This window comes from Capra hircus, chromosome 13 (genome assembly GCF_001704415.2).
Source record: "Capra hircus breed San Clemente chromosome 13, ASM170441v1, whole genome shotgun sequence".
Lineage (NCBI taxonomy): Eukaryota > Metazoa > Chordata > Mammalia > Artiodactyla > Bovidae > Capra > Capra hircus.
The window spans coordinates 65,302,272-65,329,882 of NC_030820.1; the positions used below are offsets into that span (position 1 = coordinate 65,302,272).

A 27,611-nucleotide genomic window follows, 5' to 3' on the forward strand; every position below is an offset into this window, starting at 1 on the left:
CCTTCGAAGAAGAGAGAATCCTGCCTCCAGGCTCCACTCTGGAATTCAGCAGCATCAGCTCCTCCCTGGTCTCCAGCCTGCTGACCTGCCTTGCAGACTTCAGACTGGCCATTCCACAACTACGTGGGCCAACTTCTTAAATTCTCTTACACGTATGCACACACATACTCTACTAGTTCTCTGTCTCTCGCTGGGGGCCGCTGACAGATGCATTATCGAAATCCCAAATCAGAAAGTGATGTTAGACAGGATTTGTGAGCTGTTTTAGGGAACAAGAAAAAACTGGGGCTATAGTTCTAACATCAAAGTATTAGATACTGCAGGATATTCTGATGGCCTAATCATCTTAATCATCTGACTCACTGGAAAAGACCCTGATGCCGGGAAAGCCTCAAGGCGGGAGGAGAAGGGGATGACAGAGGACAGGATGGTTGGATGGCATCACCAACTCGATGGACACGAGTTTGAGCAAGCTCTGGGAGTTGGTGATGGACAGGGAAGCCTGGCGTGCTGCAGTCCGTGGGGTTGCAGAGTAGGACACGACTAAGCGACTGAACTGAACTGCACTGAACTGAATCATCATAAAAACAGACATTTTTAGTCAGGACTGCCTTAGAAAACAATGACAGGTTTAGCCTATGCCTTGTATGAACTCATTTTTCTAGGCATCATAGCTCTATTTTGCTTCAAGTATTTCATAGCACCTCTCAGGATAACAGCATCACCATCCAGCAGAACTTTCTGTGCTGATGGAAATGTTCTATAATTGTGTTGTCCAATAAGGTAGCTACTAGCTACATATGGCTGGTGAGCACTTAAAATAAGGCTGGTGTGACTGAGGAGCTGAATCTTTGACTTTCATTAATTTCAGTCTAAACTGAAATAGCAATATAATGTTAGTGGCTGTGGTAATGGATGGTGCAGCTTTGGAGAACAGTGGAAGTGGGCTGGTCTGAGAGCTGCAGCTCAGCCTCTGGATAAGCTGAGTTAGGAGGAGGGAAGCCGTGGGAGATGCCTGGGGCCCATCACACCCTCCAGTTCGCTCCTGTCACCCTCTCACATATTCTAGTTTATCTGGTTTAATGTTCTGACCACTAATATGTACGCTCCGCGAGAGCAGGGACCCTGGCTGTGGGGTTCATGGGGAGGCGAACGCTCGAAGCTGTGTTTATACTTAAAGCTGTGTCGCAGTGGCTGGTCAGGAAGGCGCTGGCTGCCCTGGAGCCCATGGCTTACCTGCTTGCATGGGCTCGGGATCCTGGCCTTGCACACACGGGCTGAAGTTTGGACTTGGAAGGGCTTTCCCCCTGCTGGGCTGACTTCCCATCGTTCCTCAGAAGAACACTCAGGAGCACATCGCCAAGAGAAATCTGAAAGAGATGCTGTGATGGGGACGCACCATGACTCCCCAAGCCTGGTGCCCAGACCCCTGCCTCCTCCCGCTCCTGCCCACCCCTACTCCACCCCGCCCTGCCCCAGCTCAGCCCTGCAGACCTCCTGGCTGACACAAGGGAATGAGGTCCCTCCCATCAGGACCAGGCTCCAGCCCCCCTCCCCACCAGCCTCTGAAGGCTTTCTGCAAACCGGACCTTGTTTTCTTTCCATCCCATCTTTTCTACGCCGCAGCCATGCTCCATTCAATGTTTCTGGGCCTTTCCCTGCGTGAAGTCCCCTCCCACTGGCCGGAAGACCCTTTTCCCATTTCCGGCCTGTCTGTATCCCACCCTCCCCAGGAAGTTTTCCCTGAATCCCCCAGCCCTAGCTGCTCATTGCCATGGTTCCTCAGAACCACTGCCTGACCTGGGATCACATTCTGTCACCTGGGGGGCAAGGGCCAATGACAGGACAGAGTTCATTCATCCCAGGCACACAGGGACCCACGGCTAGGTGGGCAAGGGGGATCTGAGGGGGCTTGGGGCTGGTGTGTTTCGCAAGCTACGGTGACACTGGGCACACAGTGACTAGTGTCACAGGGCAAAGCAGGATGCCTGGAAGACTGCAAGACACAGTGATGACTTGCAAGTCTTCACAGGACTGGTCGTCAAACCATTTCCCTCTCTGCCTCCATTTCCTCATTTGAAAAAGGGGATAACGACACCCGCCATACGGGCCTGAGAGATAACTCGTGTGAAGAGGCTGGCCAGCACCTGCTTTTCCTTTCTCATACCCTTAATGTCACTTCACCAGAGGCTGTTTCTGGGGACCTTCCTTTGTGTCCCTCTTGGCTCCCTGTTGTGCTCTTCCCAATTTTTAATTATTCATGTACTGGGGTGTTTGTTTAACCAGTCATGATTTCATAGCATGCTGTGAATAAGGACCTCTCTGTTTGCCCATTTCCTCGGCATTTTCACCCACAGATGGCACCTGATGCACATTACCTAAATGGATGGAGTGATTATAAGCTCTTTGCATAGGTGTCTAATCCTTGTTTGTTATTGTTTAATCTCTAAGCTGTGCCCAACTCTTGCAACCCCATGGGCTGTAGCCGCCAGGCTCCCTTGTCCATGGGATTCTCCAGACAAAAACACTGCAGTGGGTAGCCATTTCCTTCTCCAGGGGATCTTGCCCATTATCCTTAGAATAATTAAAATTCTCGTTTCCATGGTAATGCTGACTTTTTCAAACAATATATTATTAAGATGTTGCAGGAAGGTGGTTTCATTCTTTGAGACAGTTTCAGTCTTTTCCTTACAGACAGAACACGATTACACCAGTGTGGGGACATGGCAGGCTCCATCCTGCCTTTGAACATCTAGCTGCTCGCCATGATCATGGAGGGGCTCCCGGGGCCTCACCAGCCATCCTGTCTGAGGAGTAAAGGTGCTGCCTTAGAGGTTAGTACATTTATCTGTGAAACCATCTGCCATCTCATGCCATCGACACGGGGAAAACAGGATCTGTTTGCTCTCCCTCCTTGGGGAGCTCAGGCCCACCCTTAGGGGATGGCTCCTGGTAGCCACTTCCTGCTCAGACCTGGAAATCCTGAAGCCTTGGCAGCCCGAGCTGGTGCCACTGCCTCCTGGGGTCTCTGCTTCCCTCAACGTCAAGGCAGCTTTTCATGGTCAGGTTTTCAACAGTCCTGCTGGTCCCAGCCTTTCCTTCCCTTAGGTATGAGGTATAGACATGGGTCCAGAAAACCCCTGGGACAGATCATGCCTGGCTAGCACGAGGGCTTAATTCAGACCAACGGAACTCAAGCTGTGTGACCTCAGGCAAAGCATGCGACTTCTCTGAGTCTCATGTGTGAATCTGGGAATAATACTGACACCATGGGTTGTGAGAAGCTGAGCAGCCTGGCAGGGAGCGTGCTAAGTGAAGGTTGCTTTCTTCTCCTTGAGCAAGACAAAGTCACCACAGTTACCAACCACACTAAACCCAGAGGCTTCTTCCCGCTGCAGGCAGAGGTGGGGGCTGGGCCCACGGGAGGCAGGAGAACCCTGCACTCAGGCTGCCAGCCTGCAGCACTCTGCCAGCTCCCTTCACCTGGTCAGATCAAGGTCGGGAAGACTTCTGGGGGCAAAATGAAGACCGTGCGTGCGCAGACCTAGAAGGAGGCGGTGGTATTGGCCCAAACTTAGAGAAGAACCTAATAACTGTGTATCTGAACAACTTACTCATGTTAGGCACTTGGCAGGGGCCCAGGCACGGGCGGAAGGAAAGAGTTAAAGACAGCTGAGGTCAGCACACCGCCCATACTGTTTTGATCATCGCACTTGACCTTTTGAGAGATCCCAGGGTTTGAATACCATTCCAAACAATGACCAGGGCCCAGAGAAAGTGACCTCACACTCTGTTGGTAGCTGGTTAGTGCAGACCTGGGTCTACAATCTGAGTCTTCTGTGTGTTTGTGCTTCTGAAGGTAATTTCTCAGTGCTGGAGGTAAGTCACAGATTTGGATTAAGCTAAAGGGAGAACCCCTACCCTCCCTTTTAGCTGAGAAAGATCAGCTGAAGACTTTTGAGAGAAATTGTAGACTCCAGAACTTTACTCCTCGTATCCACTGACACCATACAGCTATCACTCAGAGAGGGTCCCCTAGTCACACAGCAAGTTGGGAACTGAGATGGGACCAGAATGGGCATGAAAAGCAGCTGGAGGGAACAGCAAAGGGGGAGAGGAGGACCCTCAGAAGCCGTTTCTCACAGCCTCAGCAGAACCAACTCCCCTTCCCCTTGAGCTTGTTTCCCAACTGTATAGCCCACTCCCAGTCTTGAGGGGACCATCCTTCCTCACAGTCCCAAGGCCATCAGAAAATAAAAGCAAGCATACTTACTGGTTTCCTGTCATCAGAGTCTTGGGGTGGGGGCCCCGCTAAGTCACATGCTTTAGCTGAAGAGGTTGGAACTCTGGGTGGGATGGAAAGTCTTCTGGAAGTCTGCCAATGTCCTTGGTTCTAGGCCACCTAGAAACCTCTTGGCCTGTGAGAGTCTTCAGGGAGCTTTGAGGAGCTCGGCATCTGCCTGTGGAAGCGGTCTGTACCCCGCGGATGGGACAGGAGCCCCGTGCTCCTCAGAGACCTCTGACAAGGTGGTCCTGTCAAGTACAGCCGGGTGGGGAAGCAGGACTGCGTCTCTGAGCTCTGCTGCAGGGTCCTCGGGGCTCCCGGCTCACATCTGCAGGCTCTGTGGTTCTCACAACCACCCGTTTCCTCTGACGGCATCACAGACCATCAAGGAGCCACCTTCCCCAAGTTCCTGTTTGTGGGGGAGAAGCAGCTGCCGCGTCACGATCCTGGAGGGTTTCTCTTCTGGCTCTGGGGTTTGGGTCTGCTCTGAGGAACACAGACCCAAGGTAAATGGGTAGCCAGGCTTCCCTGACCACCACCATCACCTGAGGGCCTGCTAGTCTCAGATCCCTGAGACCCTCCCACATCTTCTGAATCCAAGTCAGCAGAGGAGCAGCCCCCAGACTGAATCTTGACCAAGAGATTCCCCTGGCTGGCAAGTATGGGAAGCATTGCCAAGAAGGGCGGTGTCCCAAAATTTACTGTCTAGGAAGCCCCTGGGGATCTTGTTAAGTAGATTCTGGTTCTGTGAGTCTGGGTGGGGCTCAAGATTCTGCATTGCTAACAACTCCCAGTGGATAAAACCATGTTGACCACCTGGGAGCCACACTGTGCATAGCAGGACCTGGAAAGTGGTTCAGGTGTGGTCCCTAGGCCAGCAGCCCCAGTATCATCTGGGACTTTGTTTCATAGGAGGATTCTCAGGGCCCATCTTCAAAGCAAAGTAAAGTAGCTCAGTTGTGTCCAACTCTTTGCAACCCTCATGGGCTGTAACCTACCAGGCTCCTCTGTCCATGGGATTTTCCAGGCAAGAGTACTGGAGTGGGTTGCAATTTCCTTCTCCAGAGTATCTTCCCAACCCAGGGATCGAACCTGGGTCTCCAGCATTGCAGATAGATGTTTTACCGTCTGAGCCACCAGGGAAGACAGGGAGGATTCTTAGGGCCCATCTTAGGTCTACCCAAACAGAAACTCCATGGTGGAGGGCCAGCAACCTGTCTTCACAAGCCCTCCAGGTGATCCTTGATGCATTCCCTAACCTTGAGACTCACTCCGCTAGGATGAAGAATCTCTGATAGAACTGTCTCTGATTGGTGTGCTTAAATCAGTTATTAACATTTAAATAAATTTAAATAAAAACCTCAGCTCATTAGCACCTAAATAATCATACCCACTCATTATCTCCTCTTTAAGGGGCTTAGCAATCCTGGAGACAGATGCTTTGAACGCAAAACTGTCATTTCACAGACAACGCAGCCTGTTTTGGGGCCTTGCCATACCTGGATTCACACGGTCTCCCATTCTCCTGGGGAAGGCTTGTTTGAGATTTAACTCCTGAGGCACGTGATGTGGAGAGTGGAGGGCCACAGTGGAAGTGCCTCCTCTTTAAGAAAGTTCTAACCAGCATGCTACAGTGGGTGACGACCCCTCAAGGATGTGGCCTGTGGCTGGGAGGGACCTGATCGCAGCCCCAACCACCTGCTCTTGCCTCCACACCGCTGTGCTGTCCATCTTTCCATCTGACAAACAGCCTTTCACACTGGCCTTAAGGAGCAGTACATGAGCAAGGAGCGAAGAAGGGAAAGACATCTCTGGTCTCAAAATATTCCCACCATATGCTCTCCCATTCCACTCAGGTAGGTACCTGAAAATGAGAGAGTTTAAAGCCTAGATGTGCTGCTCTATTAGTTTCTTGATAATTTTTAAGTTAGTTACCTCTGGGCCTGTTTTCTCATCCATAAAACTGGAATAGGTCTACCTTCCTGGATCAGAGAAGGGACAGGCAAGAAGATGAAAGGGCTCAATCTGTAGTGAGTGCTTAATAAAAGCCTTAATAAAACATGAAAATGCATTGATTCTGGAAGAACTAGGAACCTTGTCAAGTCTCTGGCGACATCACTTAACTTTCCTCAACTGTTCTTTGTAAAACGCACTGCCCACTTCGCAGAGCTGCCACAAGAACTGGGTGAGAAAATTTACCCGGAAAAGCTTAACATAGTCATCGTGTGTAGCGTCTACCTGGCCACTTCCTTACCTCTCACAAAGTAGGCGTTCCAACTTCTTTAATATTGAATAGGAAGAAAGAAAATGAAAATGAGAAGAGGATGAGTACGGTAAGGACCAGCTGGGTGTAGTCAGTTGGGGCCTGACTCCAGGCACAAAGCCAAGCTGGAAAAGAGGCAACCATCCGTGCTGTGCAGCCAAGACGGCCAGAGCGGGGTGGGTTCTCAGAGCAGCCCTGGCCATCAGACCTCCTGCAGCTCTGGAACTCCGTGCTGGATGGTTTTGTCTGGAACTCAGCGCGGACACCTGATCTGCCCACGGGCACTGGTTTCCTGTCCTCTACTAGGCGAGGCAGGGGCGAGTCATTTTACAAGTACCTCCTACAGACACTGTGACCTGGGTATACTGGTAGCCGCAGCCCCTGGATCATTCGGAACTGATCCAGGATGGCCACCCCCCTGGAATTATTCTTGAGGGGCAGGGTACAAAGAGCCCCTTCTGGAGAAACACAGCCTGGTCTGTTGGTGGAGCCCTGGCAGGCGGTTGCGGATTACTGCACGAGGGGGGGGACGCGGCAACAGTGCGAGGGCTGAGCTGAGATGCTGAAGGCCTTCCTGAGACCTCACCTGCTCCTCCATCACAAACCAGCAATCAAGCTTCTCCTGGTTTTTCCTCTGCGGGGAATACAGGTGTGTCAGGTGGACTCTGGGTTCAGTCCCCGCTGGCTTACTGGCGTGATGATCTCGGGCAAATGACTAATCCCGGGACTTGGTTTCCTCACTTTACATGGATGGTGTCGCTGGGTGGATGATCATCAGGCATGTGACCCAGTATGAAGCCCATGTGCAGTCCCCACCAGAGCCCCAGGACGTGGCTTGAGAGAAGTCACACCAGCCACTGGGTAACAATGAGACATATACAGCTTTATTTCGTCATCTGTAAAAAGTCGTACTCTGGCAGAGGGATGCATTCCCTATCTGAGCAGAAAGCGAATGCTATGTCTGAAAAGCCCCTTCCTAGGACTGAAATTGTGTAACCCTGAGCTGACATCTCTGTGCTGTCAAAGCGGGACCCTTACTGGGTGGCAACTGTTTTCACACTCCTCCTGGAGACACTCTCTGGGTGGCTGTGACCCCCTCACATAGCAGTGGACCAAACACAATTCTACCTGGTCGGGGTGCCCTTATGGTCCCTTCCCTCTTAGAAGAGGGAGTTCACCAGATTAACTTTCTGAGAAGTGGGTTCTATCTTTCATTTAGGCTCCATTAAGTCTTCTGAAATCAAGGTTATACTTATAAAGCATCATATTGTGTTAATGTCTGTTCCTCTCTCTCCAGCCATTTCCTCAACATCTATATAATTTTACGGCTAGACTTCTCCCTTCTGGGGGGATGGAGAGATGTAGAGTGCTTTTCCTGGGAGGCGCCTCCTTCTGATGTCTGGTGTGTGGCATCAGACACTGCAGACATCAATTTTGCTCTGACAGAGCAGAGGCCTGGAATTTGTTTTCCACCTTCCTGCGCTAAGAGAGTCCAATAATTAAGCCCCACTCATTCCTTCAGAAAAATGCCACATTGCATCAGAATGTCATCGTTCATGGGCTTCTAAGAGAACATATCCCTTCCTTTCATTTATAGGATACATGAATTCAACTGGACAGGAGAAGGTGGCTGGCCACCTGGCCTGCTTTTCTATGTAACAGGTTCCCTTCTATTGGTCACAATCAACAATCCAAACAGGAATTATGATCTTCCACCTTCCCCAGATCTCCTCTCTCCTGAAGTCACTTCACAAATCTTGACCATCAGAGAGGAACCGAAAGAGAATGTAACGGCCTACCTAGAAACCTAGAATCCTGTTCTGCATATTTCTCCTAAAAACACCACTGAAAATGCCAAAAAAAGAGTCCCTTTTTTTGTTTTTGTCTGCAGAAGCTCTACAAGAAAGCATGTCTAAAATCACAAAACTATGCACACACAAACACAGACACGCGTGCTCACACACACACGTCAGGAACCAAAGAATCTTAGATACATAGTTGGGAAAGCACAGGGAAAGGCTGGTAAGAGAAGATACGGAGATCTGGTCAGCTAAAGAGGTCGGAATGTTACAGAAATGGCATGGAAGTGGTTCTTGGTACATACAAAAAGGAGGGTGGGCAGGCAGAGAGGATGATAAATCCAGGATACCAGAAAGAGTCAGTGGCCATGCAGGAGTTAAAGATAGATGCCAGATTGCTGGATGAAGTGTTATATTATGGAGTGGCTGTTTGAAGGAGGATGGACTTGCATGGTCCTGGGGAGGAGCATTTGCTTAGCAGGACACTTCCATGGTCTGGTGTCTGTCCAGAACATCAGGGGACTCAGAGGATTCTTGAGTTCCATCTGACTGATTGCTGGCAACAGATCGGCTGAAGGCACTTTCTCCAGAGCCGATGCTACTTGAGGTGGAGTGGGTTCGGGATCGGGCGAGCCGGGTCATGCTGGCAGATGGGACTGTAAGAGAGAACGGAGACGACTGGAGGCAAGAGCTGTGGTTAAGCTCAGCTAATCTACAAGTTTCACCAAAGGCTTTACATGTAGCTTTCCCAACCCATCATCTAAGGTGACACCAGGACGAGACACAGCCATCCGACTTTGCTCTAGGTGAGGGGCTCTAGGCAAGGCTGCTTTAATCCTCTGGATCTGGCTGAAGTCTCAGCTGGTTCTAGTCTACAGCAGAACAATGGTGAACTAAAGCCAGAGTACAACCTCTTAGCTATGCCCATGCCATCCATACAGTGATTAGGAAGAAGGCTTTGGGAACCCAAACAGGTAACCCAAACCTGTGACGCATGCAAGACTAAACCAAAGAAAGACAAACCACACCACACAAGTACGAGGGTGTTTCACACACACAGTGCAAGCCCGATACAACAAGACCACCATCCGTGTCCACAGGTGACCCCTGCTACCTGGGGAGGAGACATGTAGGCCGGTGAGGGGCAGGGAGGGCAGGGGGGCCTGGAGTTGGCCGCTGCACAGGCACTGAGGTGCAGGCTTACTGCGAGAAAGCGCACTGGAGGTCCATGTAAGTCAGACTTCTGTTGTGCCGCTGCCCTGGCTGTAAGGTCCTTCCAGCTTGGCTAGGAAAGGGCCTAACCTGGCCTACCTCCCTGCCTGTCTTTCTAAGGCATGAGCCACTCCTCCAGCTGTCATTTCAATGCTGGGGTCAGAAGATGCCAGTACCTGCATTCTCCGGGCACAGGCTCCAACCCTCATAATTGAGAACCCTGTGTCTGGGAGTTAACTCAAGGATCACTCAGTAGGTGGTGGTGATGGAAGAAGGGCCCCCTATGAAGTTTCAGCTGCTGCTGTGACCCTGGCTGTTACAACCCACCCCTTTATTCCTGGGGGACCAGGGCTGGACTGGCAGGCTAACTCTCTTGGGGCACAATGAGCCGCGTTCTATCGGGCTCTCACTGCACAGGGAAACCACGGACATGCTGCGGACAGCCAGTGTAGCCAGGAGAGCATTGCTGGGAGGCAGGGGTGGGGCCAGCACAGAGGAAGGTACCTGACTCGGTGCTCAGGTGACTGAGCTGCACGTACGGGACTGGAAGCAGGATGGACACAGGAAAAGGCAGGTTAGTGACCTGAGAGTGCCAAGTGGTAAACTTGGCTACCTGGCAGACACTGACAGAACAAACTAAGCCAGGGGCAAAATTTTATTCTAAGGTTCCAGAAAGGAGGGAAGGCTAACTGATGCTTCAATAACATCTCGGATGGTACTTCTCTCAACTAGCCAAAGGCAACTGCTTTTCCCTCCACTATAAACAGCCAGCCTGCCTGGATAATGAACTGCTTCCTAGGAAAGGAGAGGGACTTCTGCTCCTCCCAGAGAGCCAGAGGGACAGGGGTGTGGGCTCGGTTGGTAGTGGCTCACAGACGGGGATGACACGGCCACTCCAGACGAGACGTACACGGGCTGCCTGCCAGGTACAGGGCTGCACCCAGGGGTCCAGCTGCTGCCCAGAGCAGCTGCCCAGGGGTCATTAATCACACTGACACCAAGGACAGGAGAAAAATCACCCTTCTGGATACAGAGCTCTGTACCTGGGTAGAAGGGTTTTCCTTTTTAAAACTCCAAGAAAGGAGCCAGTGAGGATATCCTGGGACAAATGAGAAAGCTGAGGGGGTCTCACAATACAAGAGACCAGGACAGTGGCACATGATACAACACATTCTTGGATTCACTCTGAAATACTCTGCAAGTTTGTCTCCTGTGGGGAGCAGACTTCACTGATTTAACCTGTTTCTCTAGACCAGGAATCATTAACCAGCTAAATGCAAATGCAAGTAATAACCTCAGATTCACAGCCAGGACTGCCAAAGCTTCAGTGGTTGAACATGTGGACTCTGGAGTTAGACTGAATCATGGCTCTGCAGCTGAACTGTTATCCTGAGAAACATGCTTAGCCTCTAAACCTCAATTTCCTCTTCTGTAAAATGGGACTAATAGCAGAACTTACCTCTTAAGGTTAAGAATACAGAGTGCCTGGCACAAAGTAAGTGCTCAGTAAGCATTAGCTCATCTTTGTATATATGCGCAGAAGAATCTTTCATAAAAAATTTTGGTTTCTACTTAACTTCAGCCTGGCTAGCACAGAGGTCGTTACACCCTGAGAACTGAGTGCTCCCCAGATGCCAAAATGACCCCATTTATCAATAAATCTTGGTTAGAACAGAAAGTTATGTACTACTCACTGTAGCCCATTCCCTGCAAAAAGTACTTGAAGGCCTCGGTGAGCTTCCCAGGCTAGGGAGACAAAAGAAGCAGCTATTAATCTTTGCACGGACACAACTGAAATCAAATGCGTGCTTTTTAAAAAAAGTCTCCTTACCTGAACTACTTGGGGTAGGCCACCACAGTCTGCCATCTAGAAGGGAAAAGCATATAAGTCAGCTGAGACTTGAATACACTTAAGGGAAATGCTCTGAATATCCACGGTCCTGTCAAACAGGACAGAATCAAATTTTAGGTTCCTTAATTTAATGTTTAACTGCACCCTAGTGTCCATCTTCTCAACGCACTCTTTTTAATTAATTAATTTACTTTTGGTTGCACTGGGTCTTCATTGCTGCGCTCATGCTTTCTCTAGTTGTGGAAAGCGGGGGCTACTCTCTAGCTGTGGAACGCAGGTGCCTCATTGTGATGGCTTCTCTTGCTGTGGAGCGTGGGCTCTAGGGTTTATGGCTTCAGAAGTTGCAGCACACGGGCTTAGCCTCTCCACGGCATGTGGGATCCTCTCAGATCAAGGACTGAACCATATCCCCTTCATTGGCAGGCAAATTCTTTCCCACTGAGCCACCAGGGAAGTCCCTCCTCAATGCACTCTTATACACAGACCTAAACTCTAGCAATAACTTTGGATATGATTCTGAAAGATTATTCACTATTTATTAATCAGTAGTGCAGGGCCCGGCGTTCAGGCCCATGTCAGGAATTTTCCATTCAGGTGATAGTAACGTTAACTACTACCTTGGTTCTGCCTCTACCTGGAGGATTTAGTTTCAGAGTCCTCAAGCAGTGTGACCCCTACTTCTCAGGGCACCAAACTCGTAAAAGTTCCCTCTCAGCTCTACACTGTCTCCACTTCATGACTAAGGGGAGGTCTACGATCAGGCACTGATGCTGAATTCAGCCAACCTGCTTGGTCAGCCACTTTAATTTCACTGTTGGAAGTGATGAGGGTCTCTCTCACTTCATAAATCTTTACACATTGATTACTGTCATCTGCACAAAAACTTCCAGAGTGGGGTTTTGTTATCATGCATTGGAATAACCAGGAGGGCTTATTAAAACTCTGAGTTCCTGCCTGAGGAATTCTTATTTGATAGCTTTGGAACAGAGCTCAAGAACTTGCATTTCTAACAAGCCCCGGAGATGCAAACTCTGCCAATCCGCAGAGAATGCTGCTTCTAGGGCACAATGGCCAATCACGAGGCCACCTTCTTCCTTCTACTTGTTAAGTATCCCATACTCACAGAGTAGCGTATTCAGGCATCTTTTAGAAAAGAGACATGAACCTCATGAAACCTTCACTAACATGAAAACTTTGAGGGTAGACTGTTATTCTGCAGATGGGAATGCCACAGGAGGCACAGGAATCCGAGGTTAACAAGGAATAGTCAGTTCCCTGAAAATTCTAAGTGTAAGATCAAGAACAAACATTTAACCTGATTTAAGTATAAAACAGACCTAGTTAGCCCAGGCTGTATTTTCAAGAAGTTTAGGAGTCAAAATCTGATTAGAATCGTAGAACAGTTCTCATACGTAGAGACAGTACTGGGAAGGACTATTTCCAAGCTGGATGCCTATCAAACAGAGAATCAATTCCATCACGCTGCTGTGGGATGGACATTTCTGCCCAGAAATAAGCACACCTGTGGCTACTGTCACGTTCAGTTCTGCACTTTTCGAAAACTGATTCAAACTTGCATTAAAGGCTAATCTGAAACCACATACTTACAAAAAAAATTCATGTTTTAGACTAGTTCATCAATCACCTGGACCCTAGAGCACGCTGAGTTCTGTCACATCAGAGTGTTATTTCCAGGAACTATGGGCTGTTATAGTGGCAGCACTTTCCTTTTAACTGCACTTCAAAGAAAAAGGGAAGAAAGCAGAGGTCTTTCAGGCTGAGAAAGCAGCAGTAAGGAACCTAAGTTTAGCACTTAAAGTTACTGTAATCCAAATTCAGACCAGGAGGTCAGGCCCTTAAATATTCCACTACAGGCTCCAGAAAACCCATCTACCCTCACTGTGACAATGCTACTGGAAAACTTTCTTATCCATACAAGGGAATTTAGCTTGTGAAGAATTTCCATTCATTATCTAATATCTCACAACATTAAGTAATGCTTATGAAGTTTTCAATGACACAGGAAGTTGTTTACATGTCAAGAAGTTGAGGAAAACAGACACAGGGCTAGAAATAGCCTATAATCTTAATGATTTAAAAATGAATAAGAGAGACTTCCCCAGGGGTCCAGTGGTTAAGAATCTACCTTCTAACGCAGGGGATGAAGGTTTGATCCCTGGTCAGGGATTTGGGCTCCCACATACCACGGAGCAACTAAACCTGAGCACCACAACTACTGAGCCCATGCACCACAACAAAGACCCAGGACAGCCCCTCACCACCCAGGAGAAAGACCAATATATGTTATTTTTTTCACCAGCGGGTAACCTGAGGGTGGCAGGATTATGAGTAATTTTATTTTATTCTTTCTATATTTCCATTCTTTTTTCTATTTTCCAATTTTCTATACTGAGACTATATTCAGGAAAATAATTTCTCTTTTTAAAAAAAGAGAATGAGGGAAAGAAGTTTTCCTTGTTTCTGTGCAACTATTCCAGAAATAAAGTGATCTGAACCACATATAATTTACTCACTAATGGTTGGCAGTGAGGAAAGGAAACACATTACCTTTAATAAAGTTGTATTTACAGGATTCAGGCGAGAATTGCATTCAACCTAAAAAAAACAAAAAAAAAAAACAGAGAAAGACAATTTTATGAACTGGTAAATACAAAATAGCTTGGCACACGAATGATCTTTCAGGAAGCTCAGCTGGGAGAAACTCAGTTTTGGCTGAATCAGCCGAAGAAATTACCAAAATAAAAAACAGGAGATATATTTACACGATATACTTTATATCTTGTATTTCTTAGTAGATCTAAAAATCTGGCTAAGTTCATTTTCTGGATCCGTTACAAGTAGAGTCTTTAAAGAGCTACATTTTGAGTCTAATTCCTCTTACGGCTACGCAGCAGCAGGGCAAGTTATCTCCTTCTTTAAAAAGTGAGCTATGGGCCTCACCTGCTGAGGTCCTGATGATTCCCCAGCACAACTGGTGCTTCTGACTGAGCCCTCACAGCTCCTGTGCCCATTCCTCATCCGCCTCCTCTGCCCCGGAGGTAGCAGGCGTGCCATCCCTCTCACCCTGACTCTTCTAAGCCTCAAGACCTTTGGCTGTCCCATCCAAAGTTGAACTTCTCTATGGTTTTTTCTCTCAGAGCAATCATCACAATTAAGAATTACAATCTGGTCTATTTTCATGCTTCGTATCTCATACCTTTGTATCCACAAAGGCAGGGACCTCAAAGAAAATGTTCTGGGGAGGCTGTTTCATGGTTCCACAATGTTTTATGGTTAACTTGATCCACTAGATCTCTTTACACATGCTTGCCCAAGCACACACATAAAACACCGTGCTAAGAGCATGGAATCTAGAGGGTCAAAAGCACATAACACAAGGCAGAATGTTGTTTAATCACTAAGTCGTGTCTGAGTCTTTCGCAATCCTATGGACTGCAGCCCACCATTCTCTTCTGTCCATGGGATTTCCCAGGCAAGAATACTGGGGTGGATTGTCATTTCCTTCTCCAAGGGATCTTCCCAACCTGGGGATCGAACCCACATGGCTCCTGAATTGCAAGCAGATTCCTGACTGCTGAGCCACTAGGGAAGCCCCAAGGCAGAATGAGAGTACTTGAAAACTTCACTTCTGAGCTGAGTGAGAACAGAAGGATAAATAGGATTTCTACAGCCAGAGTAAGAAGGGGTGGGCATCTGAAGGCTTCCAGAGTCAGGGGGAAGCAGAAGCAAAGACCCAGGGGATGCAAGGCGAGTGTGCCGGGCATGTGTGGAGTTACAGAGACCAGTATATGGTATGAGGATGCACTGTGGGGAGAGGGTGAGAAAACTTGAGCTGACTGTGGGAGGCAAGAAGTCACAGAGGGTTTCTGAGGTGACGGGATGTGAATTGTTTCAGGAAAATAACCAGCAGTGGCCTGTATGACAGACTGCAGAGGCAGTGAGCCAGTTAAGAAGTCATGAAAATTACCTAGGCAAGAACCAGTAATCCAGCTGAATGCTTACTCTGAGGATGGCTGATGGGTGGGTACTCAAAACTTCTAAAATCAGGGGTTGATCTAAAAGCCACAATCATGCAGTCAGGGTTTTTTCTTTATATAAACGCCAATACAGGCAGTAAACAAATGTTTACTTACTACAGAATATGCTCTAAAAGGCAGAATGTAGGACTTCCTTGTTAGCACACTGGGTAAGATTCCGCCTGCCAATGCAGGGGACACAGGTTCAATTCCTGGTCTGGGAAGATGCCACACGTCGCAGAGCAACCAAGCTTGTGCGCCGTAACTACTGAGCCCATGAGGCACAACTAATGAGCCCCCGTGTTGCAATTACTGAAACCCATGCACCTGGAGCCTGTGGCCCACAACAAGAGGAGCCCACGCACCATAACTAGAGTAACCACGCTCTCTGCAACTAGAGAAAGCTCTCACGCAGAAACTAAGACCCAGCCCAACCAAAAAAAAGAAGAAGAATGTAAAAATTTGATCCCTATATGCCAGGCAAAGTGCTGAGAACATACTAGATATACAATAAGTATCTTCTGGAAGAATGACTCCTAAGTCTGCATTTAATATAATAAAGCATGTTTTTCCTTGGTTCATCACTTTGTAATTTCTGTAACTGTGTAAGACGAAGGCTCAGGATCTAGTAGGCCAAGAACAATGGTTGGTTTTTGATGTGTCTGCTTTCTCCCCAGGTCCAACTGCTAAGACTCCAGTTCAGTCCAGTCGCTTAATCATATCCAACTCTTTGTGACCCTATGGACTACAGCACGCCAGGCTCCTACACTGTCTCCCAGAGTCTGCTCAAATTTATGTCCATTGAATCGGTCATGCTACCTAACCATCTCATTCTCTGTCGTCCCCTCCTCCTCCTGCCTTCAATCTTTTCCATCAGGGGCTTTTCCTGAGTCAGGAAATGAGTCAGTTCTTCATATCAGGTGGTCCAAGTACTGGAGTTTCAGCTTCAGCATCAGTCCTTCCAATGAATATTCAGGACTGATTTCCTTTAGGACTGACTGGTTTGATCTCCTTGCAGTCTTGCTAAGACTCCATCTTATTCATTTGCGTATTCTCCAGAGCACTGAGCAAATATTCGTTGTTTAGTCATTTAGCATGTCCAACTCCTTTGAGACCCCACGGCCTGGAGCCAGCCAGGCTCCTCTGTCCATGGGATTTCCCAGACAAGAATACTGGGGTGAGTTGCCATTTCATTCTCCAGGGGAATCTTCCTGACCCAAGGATTGAACCTGCATCTCCTGCATTGGCAGGCAGATCTTTACTGCTGAACCACCGGGGAAGCCCACTGAACAAATAGGAGAAGCTCAAAAAATGATACTGAATGAATAAGTGAGCAAGAATAGCTAGAGACTAAAACTTGTGGCGTTTCTTCCTGCTCTTCCACACATGGATAGCCCTCTAATCCCCTACCAGGGGATAAAAGGCTCTGGCAGGGGAGTTAGTTTTGAATGTGTCTAGAAGAGCATCTACTTTGTGGTACAGATGGCATTTTGAAGTTATTCTCTATACACACTGAAGATATGGAATCAGAAAAAGACCGTATATGTATGGCCAACTTATACAATCTTGAAAAATGATTGGTAACATTCCTTAAGTCCATGTAATTTTAGAAAGACAACTCAGCATCATTAGAAAATTCTCACTAAGGGTATTTTCTATAAACAATACTATTTTTCTGTTAAGTACACATGCTAGATCTATCAAAAACATGTATCTCCACTGTTTCAGCTAAAGAAGTGAAGGTGGCCTAAGAAAAGCAGATCATTTCATGTAGAAACTTAAGTTACGTTATATATGTGGGAAAGACGAGAAAACGATAACAGACTTATGAAAAACGGAAAGCTTCGTGTGTAATTAAAGAAGCGCAAATTAAAACAGTGGTTAACAGCAGTTAATTTTTAACCAAATTAACTACTAATAATTGAAAAGTCCAATGCTGAACAGTATGTTGTGCAATAGACACTCTCCTACATTGCCAGCGGCAACACACTGTTGTATCTTTTCTGGAAAGGAACCTGGCAAAAGGCATTAAAAACCTTACAAAGGCATACGATTTTTGACACATTACTTCCATCTCATCCCAGGGAAATGATCAAAAATTCAGGCAAAGATTCTGTATGGATGTTCAACTGCAACATTATTAATGGTGCACAATCATAAATAATCAACAAGAGAATGAAGTTATATAAGCAAGGATGTATTTACAAGTCTGAACTGTATACAGTGTGAAGTGATCAGGTCTCTAAAACCTGTATATTTAGTATCATCCAATCTATGCTGTGGGGCTTCCCTGGTGGCTCAGTGATAAAGAATCTGCCTGCCAATACAGAAGATATGAGTTGGATCCCTGGGTCGGGAAGATACCCTGGAGAAGGAATTGGCAACCCTCTCCAGTATTCTTGCCTGGGAAATCCCACGGACAGGGGGCCCTGGCAGGCTACCGTCCATGGGGTCACAGAAGAGTTGGACATGACTTAGTGATTAACAACAACATCTATGTTCAAGAAAAACATGGTGGCTTGTCTTCAGGATTGTGATTTTTTCCTCCTGTCCTTCTATTTACCAATTTTCTACAATGAACACATTATTTTTACCAATGTGCTATGTGCTTGAGAAAGAGGTAGAGAAAAGTACGCAGGTTCTCAGCAACCTCCCAGCCAGCTGAAACAGTTCCAGACTTGTGGTGGCTGCAGAAGGCCAAGGCTGTCAGAAATCTGATGATAAGCAAATGGCATTTAGTGGTACTACCTGCCACCGAATGAACTGCACCATACAAAACAGTCTGGGCACTATTGATCCTTTCTGATGAAACCGAGTGATCAATGAGGAATTATTTTTCCAGATTGGATAACAAAGCACAAACCTGATATGTGTAATCAGAAATAACAAAATCTAGTATCTACCAGCTGTTTCCAGTACATCAGCAGTGTGCTACAAACAACTTATTATATTTCTTCATCTTACTCATCTTCACAATGCCAGGACATACTTACCACAGCCTCAACGGCAGGTGAACTGTCACCAACCACCAGTAAAGTAGAGCACCTGGGGGAAGGCAAATAGGAGGACATCAGCTGGGAGCGCACACACTCCACAGACACTGACTTCTCTCAAAGGCAGGTCTATCTAGCAACATAGTGGGCAGACCGAGAGACTTACTTTAACGTCTTTGATTTGTTATCATTTTGTCCCAGAATGGGTCTTTCAATCTCCAGGTCTTTGCGTCTAGAGAGACACCAAGGAAACAACGCACGTTTCAGGTAAAATCATGGCAACTCAGGTTATTTCCTAGATGTGAAAACCCACAGGTATCAAAGAATCTGAAAATTATCTTTCCTTCACACCTGACAAGGGAAGAGATTATTTATAGATTTTGTTCATAAGTAGCCTTGTCAGTGGCATCCTGAGTGGAACAGAGAAGGAAGAAGGAACTTGGTAGGATGCTGAAAGGAGGCAACTTGAAAACTGAACAGCGATGCTGTTGAAATCCTCAAGTCCTAAGTGTCTAATTTTCCAATTACTTTACAAGAATAATTTTTTTTAATATTTGTTTTTATTTTATTTATTTGCCTGTGCTGGTTCTTAGTGGCAGCACATGGGATTTTCGATCTTCTAAGTTGCCACATGTGGGATCTGTACTTGCATCACGCAGGATCTAGTTCCCTGACCAGGGCTCGAACCCGGGACCCGGGAATTGGGAGGGTGGAGTCTAAGCCATTGGACCATGAGGGAAGCCCCTAGGAATAATTTCTTAAGGGGAACCTTTTAGGGGAACTATTTTCCTGGTACTTACAGTTTATTGTAGTATTTTCAGCTAACAATAAGGAGGCTCTGTAATACAGAGGAAGGAGCTAGAGAGATTGGATTCAAAACTTGCTTTGCTCCTACTGGCTGTGTAACTCTGGGTAAGTTACAGCTGACCCATTTCCTCAGCCTTTTTCCATATACCCAGGAAGCTAGGAGGAGCTAACATTTTCACTGGAGAAGCTGGACCCAAGATAAGAATCAGGCTTCTCTCAGTAACTGGGGGAAATGTGACAACTTTGGGAATACACAAACAAAAGAGAATTTACTACTGTTCACATTTCACTTCTGCCTGATGACAGGATATCAGAGACAGAGACTGAATTAAGGTCCCAAACTTCTATCCTCGACATGCATTTTTCTGTGTCACCCAAATTGTGTGTTTTTGTGTGTGTACATAACTTTTAGGTTCTTTTGGTCTCAAAACATCTTAAAAGTACAACTGCTAGGTGAATATGCCTGAAACAGCATTCAGTTCATTCATTCCTCTTGAAAGCTGTTTTCACATCTACCTGAAAGCTCTTCCTCTTCTACTGTTGTGAAAGTGCGAAAGTAACCCCATCACGCAACACTGTAAGAAGCAGTTTACTTCCCCTCCTGATTCTCTCTTAAATATCCATTAGCTTCTCAGACCTCGTCTGCATTTAAGTGAAGGAACAGAACCAACTGTACCCGTTATAGGAGCCCAGGAAGAGCTGTAGGTTTTCCTGGTTGATATCTTGGGCAATATGCAGCCTGTAGGTCTGAATCAGGTCCAGGTTGGCCTGCAACTCTTCCTAGAACAATGAAAACAAGACACAGGTGAACTTCTGAGCTACAGTACAAATCTATCTTGTTTGGTTTGCATTCTCACCATTTGCAACCCTAATTTCCTTATTTGTCTTTGATTCATGTTCTGGCACTTTCATAGAGACAGAGTCTTGTCTGTAAAATGAAGACAACAACCCGTTACCCGACAGGGATGTTTTAAGGATTAAATAAGAAATGCTATATGAGTTGTAAAGTATAAAATAAATGGAAAGTAACACTTCTCTTACTAGTCATAAATCTGTATCATTAACTTATCTATATTTTCATCAATATAGTGGGTATAATATCTATTCATATACTATTATTTAATAATATGCATTCTAGAACTGCATATTACATTCTATTAATGTTTTAGTGATTAAGTCAATTTATCATTTATTTACCAATATTATGGGTTGTTTTTTTTTTTTGAGGCAGTGGAGTTTATTTGTAATATTAGTTTCAGGTATACCACATAGTGATTCAAAATTTTTATAGATTATGTCCCATTTGAAGTTATTACAGGGACTTCCCTGGTGGTGCAGTGTCTGCCTGCCAATGAAGAGGACACGGGTTCAATCCCTGGTCCGGAAGATTCACATGCTGGGGGGCAACTAAGCCCGTGTACCACAGCTACTGAGCTCTTGCTCTGGAGTCTGTGCTCTGCAACAAGAAAGCAGCCCTGCTCACTAAAACTAGAGGAAGTCCCCGCATGCAGCAGCGAAGACCCAGTGAAGCCAAAAAGCAATAAATAAAATTGCTGTAAAATACTGGCTATAAGCCCTGTATAAAGCTCAAGAGAGTCTATCAGTGAAAAGAAAATCTCCCTCCTTACAACCCATATCCAATGATCCTTATCTTGCTGGCCTTCTCGGAGGCCACTAGAACCAGTTGCCAGGTTTTTGTATATGTAAGTATATATGTACATATATGGACACACACATACACCAGTAAATATGGACAGTTTTAAGCAGAAGGAAAAGGGTTTACACTGGAGGAAAAAAATATATCAGGGGTAGTGAGAGAGTCAGTTAATCTAAAGCAGTATGCAAAGGTCACCACCAGCAAGCCTTGTGGAGAAACCGAGGTAAGGAGAACTTGTGTGAGTATTCTCACTACTACATGGGGAAAGTGAGCCAAGAATACAGAAGGAAACTGACCAACTCAATCAGAGTGTCCCTGAAACGAAGGCACTGGAGCCACTCCAAGGAAACTTGATAAATGGTGACGATATTAAGAAAAGTGGACAACAAATGAACCACATCGCAGTCAGAGATGAAATGACCTCTACAGTTCCCCCTGAAAGTCTGAAGAGGAACTTGAGCAGAAGTTTGAGATAAAAAAGGGGCAGAAGTAATACTGGTATAAAAGGGGTAAAACTGGCTTACGTGCTAATGGAACACCCTAGGAAAAGCTGTTATGTGTAAATTGCACCCCAAAACTCACACTTCTTTAGAATACAAACTGTAGTGTGCTAGACATACTATTCTGCAGTGAGGTCACTCCCTATCAGGACATATGGGGCCTTCTCATTTATTTATACTGTTTTCCCACATCCTTGCTAGTACAAATGATCACTCTTTTTGACTTCTGCTAATTTGACAGATAAAAAGGGGTTATCATTGTATTTTTATTAGTGAAGATGACATTAGTGTATAGAAATCTTATATGCTTCCATTTCAAAGCAGTAAGAGTAATACATGCATTCACTTATTTAAATTTTAAATGAACTCATCAGCCTTGTGACAACCTCTTGTCTGTGGCTGCACGCATTTTTAATTAAACACACAATATGTACATTTGTGAGGATGTTCTTACTTTATAGAAATCATTATAGTTATCAAGATACTGTGATATGGGTATGTGTATATGTGCGTGCTCAATTGCTCGATTGTTTTCAACTCTTTGCAGCCCCATGGACTGTAGCCTGCCAGGTTCCTCTGTCCATGGAATATTCCATGCAAGAATACTGGAGCGGGTTGCCATTTCCTTCTCCAGGGGGTCTTCCCAACCCAGGGATCGAACCTGCGTCTCTTGCATCTCCTGCATTGGCAGGCAGTTCTTTACCAATGCACCACCTGCTGCTGCTGCTGCTGCTAAGTCTTTTGGTGATACTGGCATAAGGATAGACAAATATCATTAAGATAAAAATGAGCCTTCCAAAATAAATCCTTACATGTATGGTCAACTGGTTTTCAACAAGGGAACCCAGACAACTCACTGAACAAAGAAAAGTCTTTTTTTAATGGTACTGGGAAAATTGGATTTTCAAAGGAATGGAGTTAGACTCCAACTTCACACTAAGTACAAAAAATTATCTCAAAATAGACCATAGACCTAAATGTCAACTATAAAACTCTCAAGAGAAAGGATAGTTGTAAATCTTCATGACTTTGGATTAAGTGATGGGTTTCTTAGATGCAACACCAAAAGTACAAGCAACAAGAGAAAAAATAGCCTGGACTTCATCAAAATTAAAACCTTTTGTGTTTCATGTAGAAAATAAACTGGTTACCAGGGGCAAGCGATGGCGAACAGATAAACTGGAAGACTGGGATTCACACACACACACTTCTATTATATATAAAGTTCAGTTCAGTTCAGTCGCTCAGTCGTGTCTGACTCTTTGCAACCCCAAGAATCACAGCACGCCAGGCCTCCCTGTCCATCACCAACTCCCAAAGTTTACCCAAAATCATGTCCATCGAGTCGGTGATGCCATCCAGCCATTTCATCCTCTATCATCCCCTTCTCCTCCTGCCCCTAATCCCTCCCAGCATCAGGGTCTTTTCCAATGAGTCAACTCTTCGCATGAGGTGGCCAAAGTATTGGATTATATAAAATAGGTAACTAATAAAGACTTACTGTATAGCGCAGGGAAATCTACTCAATACTGTGTAATAGGCTATATGGGAAAAGAATCTAAAGAAGAGTGGATATATAGATATATGTATGTAACAAGATTCACTTCGCTGTATACCTGAAACTACCACAACACTGTATATCAACACTATACTCCAATAAAAATGAAATAAAACAAAACAAAAAGATATTTCATTAGGTTAAATCCAAATTAAAAAATTAATAAAAACTGTGCTTCAAAGGACACCATTAAGAAAATTAAAAAGATTTTCCTAGTGTTCCAGTGGTTAAGAATCTGCCTTGCAATGCAGGGGAGGTGGTTGATCCCTGTCAGGAAACTGGTTGATCCCTGTCAGGAAACTAAGATCCCACATGCCAAGGAGCAACTAAGTCTGTGTGCTACATGCAGAGTCCACGTGCCGGAACAAAAGACCTGCAGGACGTAACAAAGATCCCACATGCCACAACTAAGACTCGAAGCAGCTAGATAAATAAATAGTAAAAAAAAAAAGAAAAAAGTTATAAGACAGGGACTTCCCTGAAGGTCAAGCGATTAAGAACCCGCCTTCCAAAGCAGGGTATGTGGGTTCAATCCCTGAGGAAACCAGGATCCCAAATGCCGTGGGGCAATTAAACCTGTGAGTGGAAACTAGAGAAAGCCTGTTAGCCCCGATGAAGAGCCTACACTAAGCAACGAAGACCTAGCATAGGCAAAAAATAAAAACATTTTCTGTTTGCCAGTCCTTTGTTTGAAACTTAGCACAGGAGCCACTGGCCCAAGGTCTCAAGAATTCTATTAGACTAGCTGTCGCCACATCCTAGGCCCAGGTTCTTCCCATCCAGCTGCAGTTTCTGTAGCTTCTGCAGCTGTTCAGACCTTATTTTAGATGAATGTCTCCCCCATCTGGTGAATGGCTCTGTGGATAAGTTAGGGCCCTTACCCTCTGGGCAAGTTTCTTCACAGTTGACCAGCTGTGCTCCCTGTGGAAACCATTCCTCCCGTGAACAGGCCTCTCTTAGGTGTGCTGGTGGGGGCTCAACTAAGTCCTCAGAGTTCCTTCAGTGTCCACATTCCCTTGGCCTAAGAGTTGTTGCTGTTCAGTTGTCAAGTCATATCCAACTCTTGGCAACCCCATGGACTGCAGCACACCAAGCTTCCCCGTCCTTCACTGTCTCTTGGAGTTTGCCCAAATTCACGTCCGTTGAGTTGGTGATTCCATCCAACCGTCATATTCTCTGTCCCCCTGCTTCTCCTCCCCTCAGCCTAGGAGTAGCTGCTGTTTTCCCACCTGCTACTTTTGGACACCTCGAAGTCCTTTTTCACCTCTTGAAGAAGTAAGCCACCTTCTACTACTTGATATATTACATGAAATTTTCTCTGCTCAAAGCATGTAGCTTCTGTCCCCTGACTGGACCCTGGAAAAGCCCACAGGATGGAGAAAATGTGACCTGAAGGAGGCTGAGATGAGTGAGTGTCACCAGACCTTCTGTATGGCAAGTCCTGATTCTTGTGCTAAAATATTTTTAAAAGGCAGAACAGGAACTTCCTTGGCAGTCCAGTTTAAGACTCTGTGTTTTCACTGTAGGGGTGAGAATTCAATCCTTGAACAAAAGCCCCTCATGCAGTGTAGCAAAAAAAAAAAAAAACTGCTGTGCTTTCCTGCCACTATCACCTTACAATGTCCCCCTAGTATCCTTTATTTAAAAATTCTAACATTGTCACTTGGTAGAGGAGAAATGTACAGAAAAAGAAATCTGTCATGGCTCAGCTCTGAATAACATTTACATGCTAGTATAAATGCTGGAAACTTATCTAATCCAAATCATGTTATATTGGAAGGATGGAGTAGTAGAAAACATAAATGAGGGTCATGGTGTTGGTGTATGTGTGAATATGAGAAATCATCTTTCATAATGGAATGCCAAAGATAATGCCTACAACTGAAAAACCAACAGGTGGAAATACATGCATATTTAGAGAGATAGAGGCAAAGACAATTGAAGAGAACTGAGGTTTATGTCCAAAAAGACACATAAAAGAATGTTCACGGAAGAGAAGTTTTTTCTTCAATGGAAGAAAAACTATGACCAACCTAGACAGCATATTAAAAAGCAGAGACATTGCTTTGCTGACAAAAGTCCATCTAGTCAAAGCTATGGTTTGTTGGGCCATAAAGAAAGCTGAGCACCGAAGAATGGATGCTTCATAACTATGGTGTTGGAGAAGACTCTTGAGCGTCTCTTGGACAGCAAGGAGATCAAACCAGTCGATCCTAAAGGAAATCAGTCCTGAATATTCATCAGAAGGACTGATGCTGAAGCTGAAACTCCAACACTTTGGCCACCTGATGCAAAGTACTGACTCACTGGAAAAGACCCTGATTCTGGGAAAGACTGAAGGCACGAGAAGGGGATGACAGAGGATGAGATGGTTGGATGGCATCACCGACTCGATGGACATGAGTTTGAACAATCTCTGGGAGTTGGTGAAGGATAGGGAAGCCCGGCGTGTTGCAAACAGTCAGACATGACTGAGCAACTGAACTGAACCGACTGAAGACTGTCCATAGAATCTTTATTCATAATAGCAAAACAAAAGCAAAATATTGGAAATAACCCAAATGCTCATAGGAACATTCACGGTATATAACAATGGACTGCTACACAGAAGAATGAACTACTGATACATAGGAAGACAGGTTTAAATCTCAAAGACTATACTGAGCAAAAGCGGCTCATTAGAATATACAGGCCCATTAGAGTATACACTATAATTACATTTATATGAAGTTCAAGAACAGGCAAGATAATCTATAGGGGTAACAGAACAGTGACTACTTGTTTGGGGAGGGGAATTAGTGATTAGCAAAGGGCATGAGGGAACCTTTTTGAAATGACAGAAATGTTCCATATCTTGATTTGGTGATGGCTACATGAGAGTATGGGCTTCCCAGGTGGTGCCAGTGGTAAAGAATCTATCTGCCAATGCAGGAGACATAAGGGATTCGGGTTAAATCCCTGGGTCAGGAAGATGCCCTGGAGAAGGAAATGGCAACCCACTCCAGTATTCTTGCCTGGAGATTCCCATGGACAGAGGAGCCTGCCAGGCTCCACAGGGTCACAGAGAGTCGGACGTGACTAAAGTGACTTAGGATGGACAGACATGAGTATATGTATAAAAGGTCACTGAGATGTACTTATGATTTGTGTCCTTTAGTATATATAAATAATACCTTAATTAATGAGGCAAAACCCAAAGAATCTGCTAAAAGAATTAAAGTGGTTACCTCTAAGAAGCAGAAACGGGGTGAGTAACAGATTCTTTGTATTAAGCCCTGCAGAACTCCTCTGCTCTAAAACGTATATGAGGACTTCCCTGGTGGCACAACTGATAAGAATCCACCTGCCAATGCAGAGGACACGGGTTTGATCCCTGATCCGGGAAGATGCCACATGCTGCAAAACAGCTAAGCCCGTGGGCCTCGACTACTGAAGCCCATGCTTCAAGAAGAGAAACCACCACAGTGAGAAGCCCGTGCACCACAACAAACTAGCCCCCGCTCACTGTAACTAGAGAAAGCCTGCACAAAGCAGCAAAGACCCAGCACAGCCAAAAATAAATACATTTTTTTAAATGTCAGAAGTAAATATATGTGAATTTGTAATTTTGCTGAAATACAATCTCAATGAAAGGAAAAACTATGGACTTTGGAGTGAGCCTGATTTGGATTCAGACCACTTGCTAGCTGGACAACCGTAGCAAGTTATGTTCCCTCTCTGGCCCTCAGTTTTTCCATCTTAAAATAAGTTTAATAGAACCACATGAAAAAAATAACTGAGTTTGTGCCTAAAAGGTACCTGTCAAAGTACTTTACACAGAATGAGTACTCAGTAAATGTTAATTTTCTCCACACTGACCATTTTCCTTTAATACATAGGTGACAGTTGAGCATGCATTACTCCTACTTAGTTTTCATCCCAACTCCAGACACCTCACAGCTCTCCACACTCATTGCTCATTCATTCCCTCCCTCCTTCATAGGTCATCTGTGCTGCTGTGATTTATAGCAAGAAATATATACTTGGTCTTCATCCCCCTCCTGGCAAAGAGCTTTGTAAAACCTTGCGATGAGACTGATAATCTTTTTTTGGTTAAAGATGGGATTTTAGAAAAGCCCCTAAGTAACTTCTACATGGAACCAGTCCCTGTGAGTAGGGGGCTGGAACTTTCAACCCTACCCCGCCCTTCTCTCCGGGGGCTAGGGGGTAACGGAGGTGAATGCTGAACTGACTGCCACATAATCACGTGTCTGTAACAAAGCCGCCATAAAGCCCGGGAAGACAGGTGTGGGAGGGCCTCCAGGCTGGGGAGTGCATGGCCACCCTGGGAGACTGGGGCATGCCAGAGGACAGGGGAGCTCCCTGCCCCTTTCCATACAACTGCTCTGTGCATCTCTCTCACTCAGCTGTTTCCGAGTTAGGTCCTTTTATAATAAGCCAGTTTGGTAAATACAGTGTTTCTCTGTGAGCAGCTCTAGAAAACAAACTGGACCCAAGGAGGGGGCTATTGGAACCTCTGATCTATAGCTGGTTGGTCAGAAGCACAGGTGGCCACTTGGAGTGGCTGAAGTGGGGGGAGGGGGAGCAGTGGTGGTGGCTCAGTGACTGGCACTCAGCTGTAATCTGCGTGTCATCAAGCTGAGCTGCA

General features: G+C 45.7%; 2 protein-coding genes across 7 annotated transcripts in view; both read right to left on the reverse strand.

The window, feature by feature from the left end:
• Nucleotides 1-4,664, reverse strand: part of SLA2 (Src like adaptor 2) — a 28,529-nt gene extending 23,865 nt beyond the window's left edge. The window contains exons 1-2 of one of the 2 annotated variants that reach the window (XM_005688519.3): nucleotides 4,274-4,664; nucleotides 1,237-1,370 (exon numbers count right to left, since the gene is read on the reverse strand). In XM_005688519.3, coding sequence (XP_005688576.2) covers nucleotides 1,237-1,327 — 91 coding nt within the window. In that variant the 5' untranslated portion in view covers nucleotides 1,328-1,370; nucleotides 4,274-4,664. Of the gene's footprint in view, nucleotides 1-1,236; nucleotides 1,383-4,273 lie in introns of both variants that reach the window. The other variant, XM_013968921.2, reaches the window with a different exon arrangement.
• Nucleotides 7,411-27,611, reverse strand: part of NDRG3 (NDRG family member 3) — a 60,337-nt gene continuing 40,136 nt past the window's right edge. For 4 of the 5 annotated variants that reach the window (XM_005688523.2, XM_005688521.2, XM_018057818.1 and 1 more), the window contains 8 exons: nucleotides 19,925-20,028; nucleotides 18,608-18,673; nucleotides 18,442-18,493; nucleotides 13,980-14,027; nucleotides 11,391-11,426; nucleotides 11,254-11,305; nucleotides 10,064-10,102; nucleotides 7,411-9,003 (listed from right to left, as the gene is read on the reverse strand). In XM_005688523.2, coding sequence (XP_005688580.1) covers nucleotides 8,822-9,003; nucleotides 10,064-10,102; nucleotides 11,254-11,305; nucleotides 11,391-11,426; nucleotides 13,980-14,027; nucleotides 18,442-18,493; nucleotides 18,608-18,673; nucleotides 19,925-20,028 — 579 coding nt within the window. In that variant the 3' untranslated portion in view covers nucleotides 7,411-8,821. The remainder of the gene's footprint in view (nucleotides 9,004-10,063; nucleotides 10,103-11,253; nucleotides 11,306-11,390; nucleotides 11,427-13,979; nucleotides 14,028-18,441; nucleotides 18,494-18,607; nucleotides 18,674-19,924; nucleotides 20,029-27,611) is intronic. The other variant, XM_005688524.2, reaches the window with a different exon arrangement.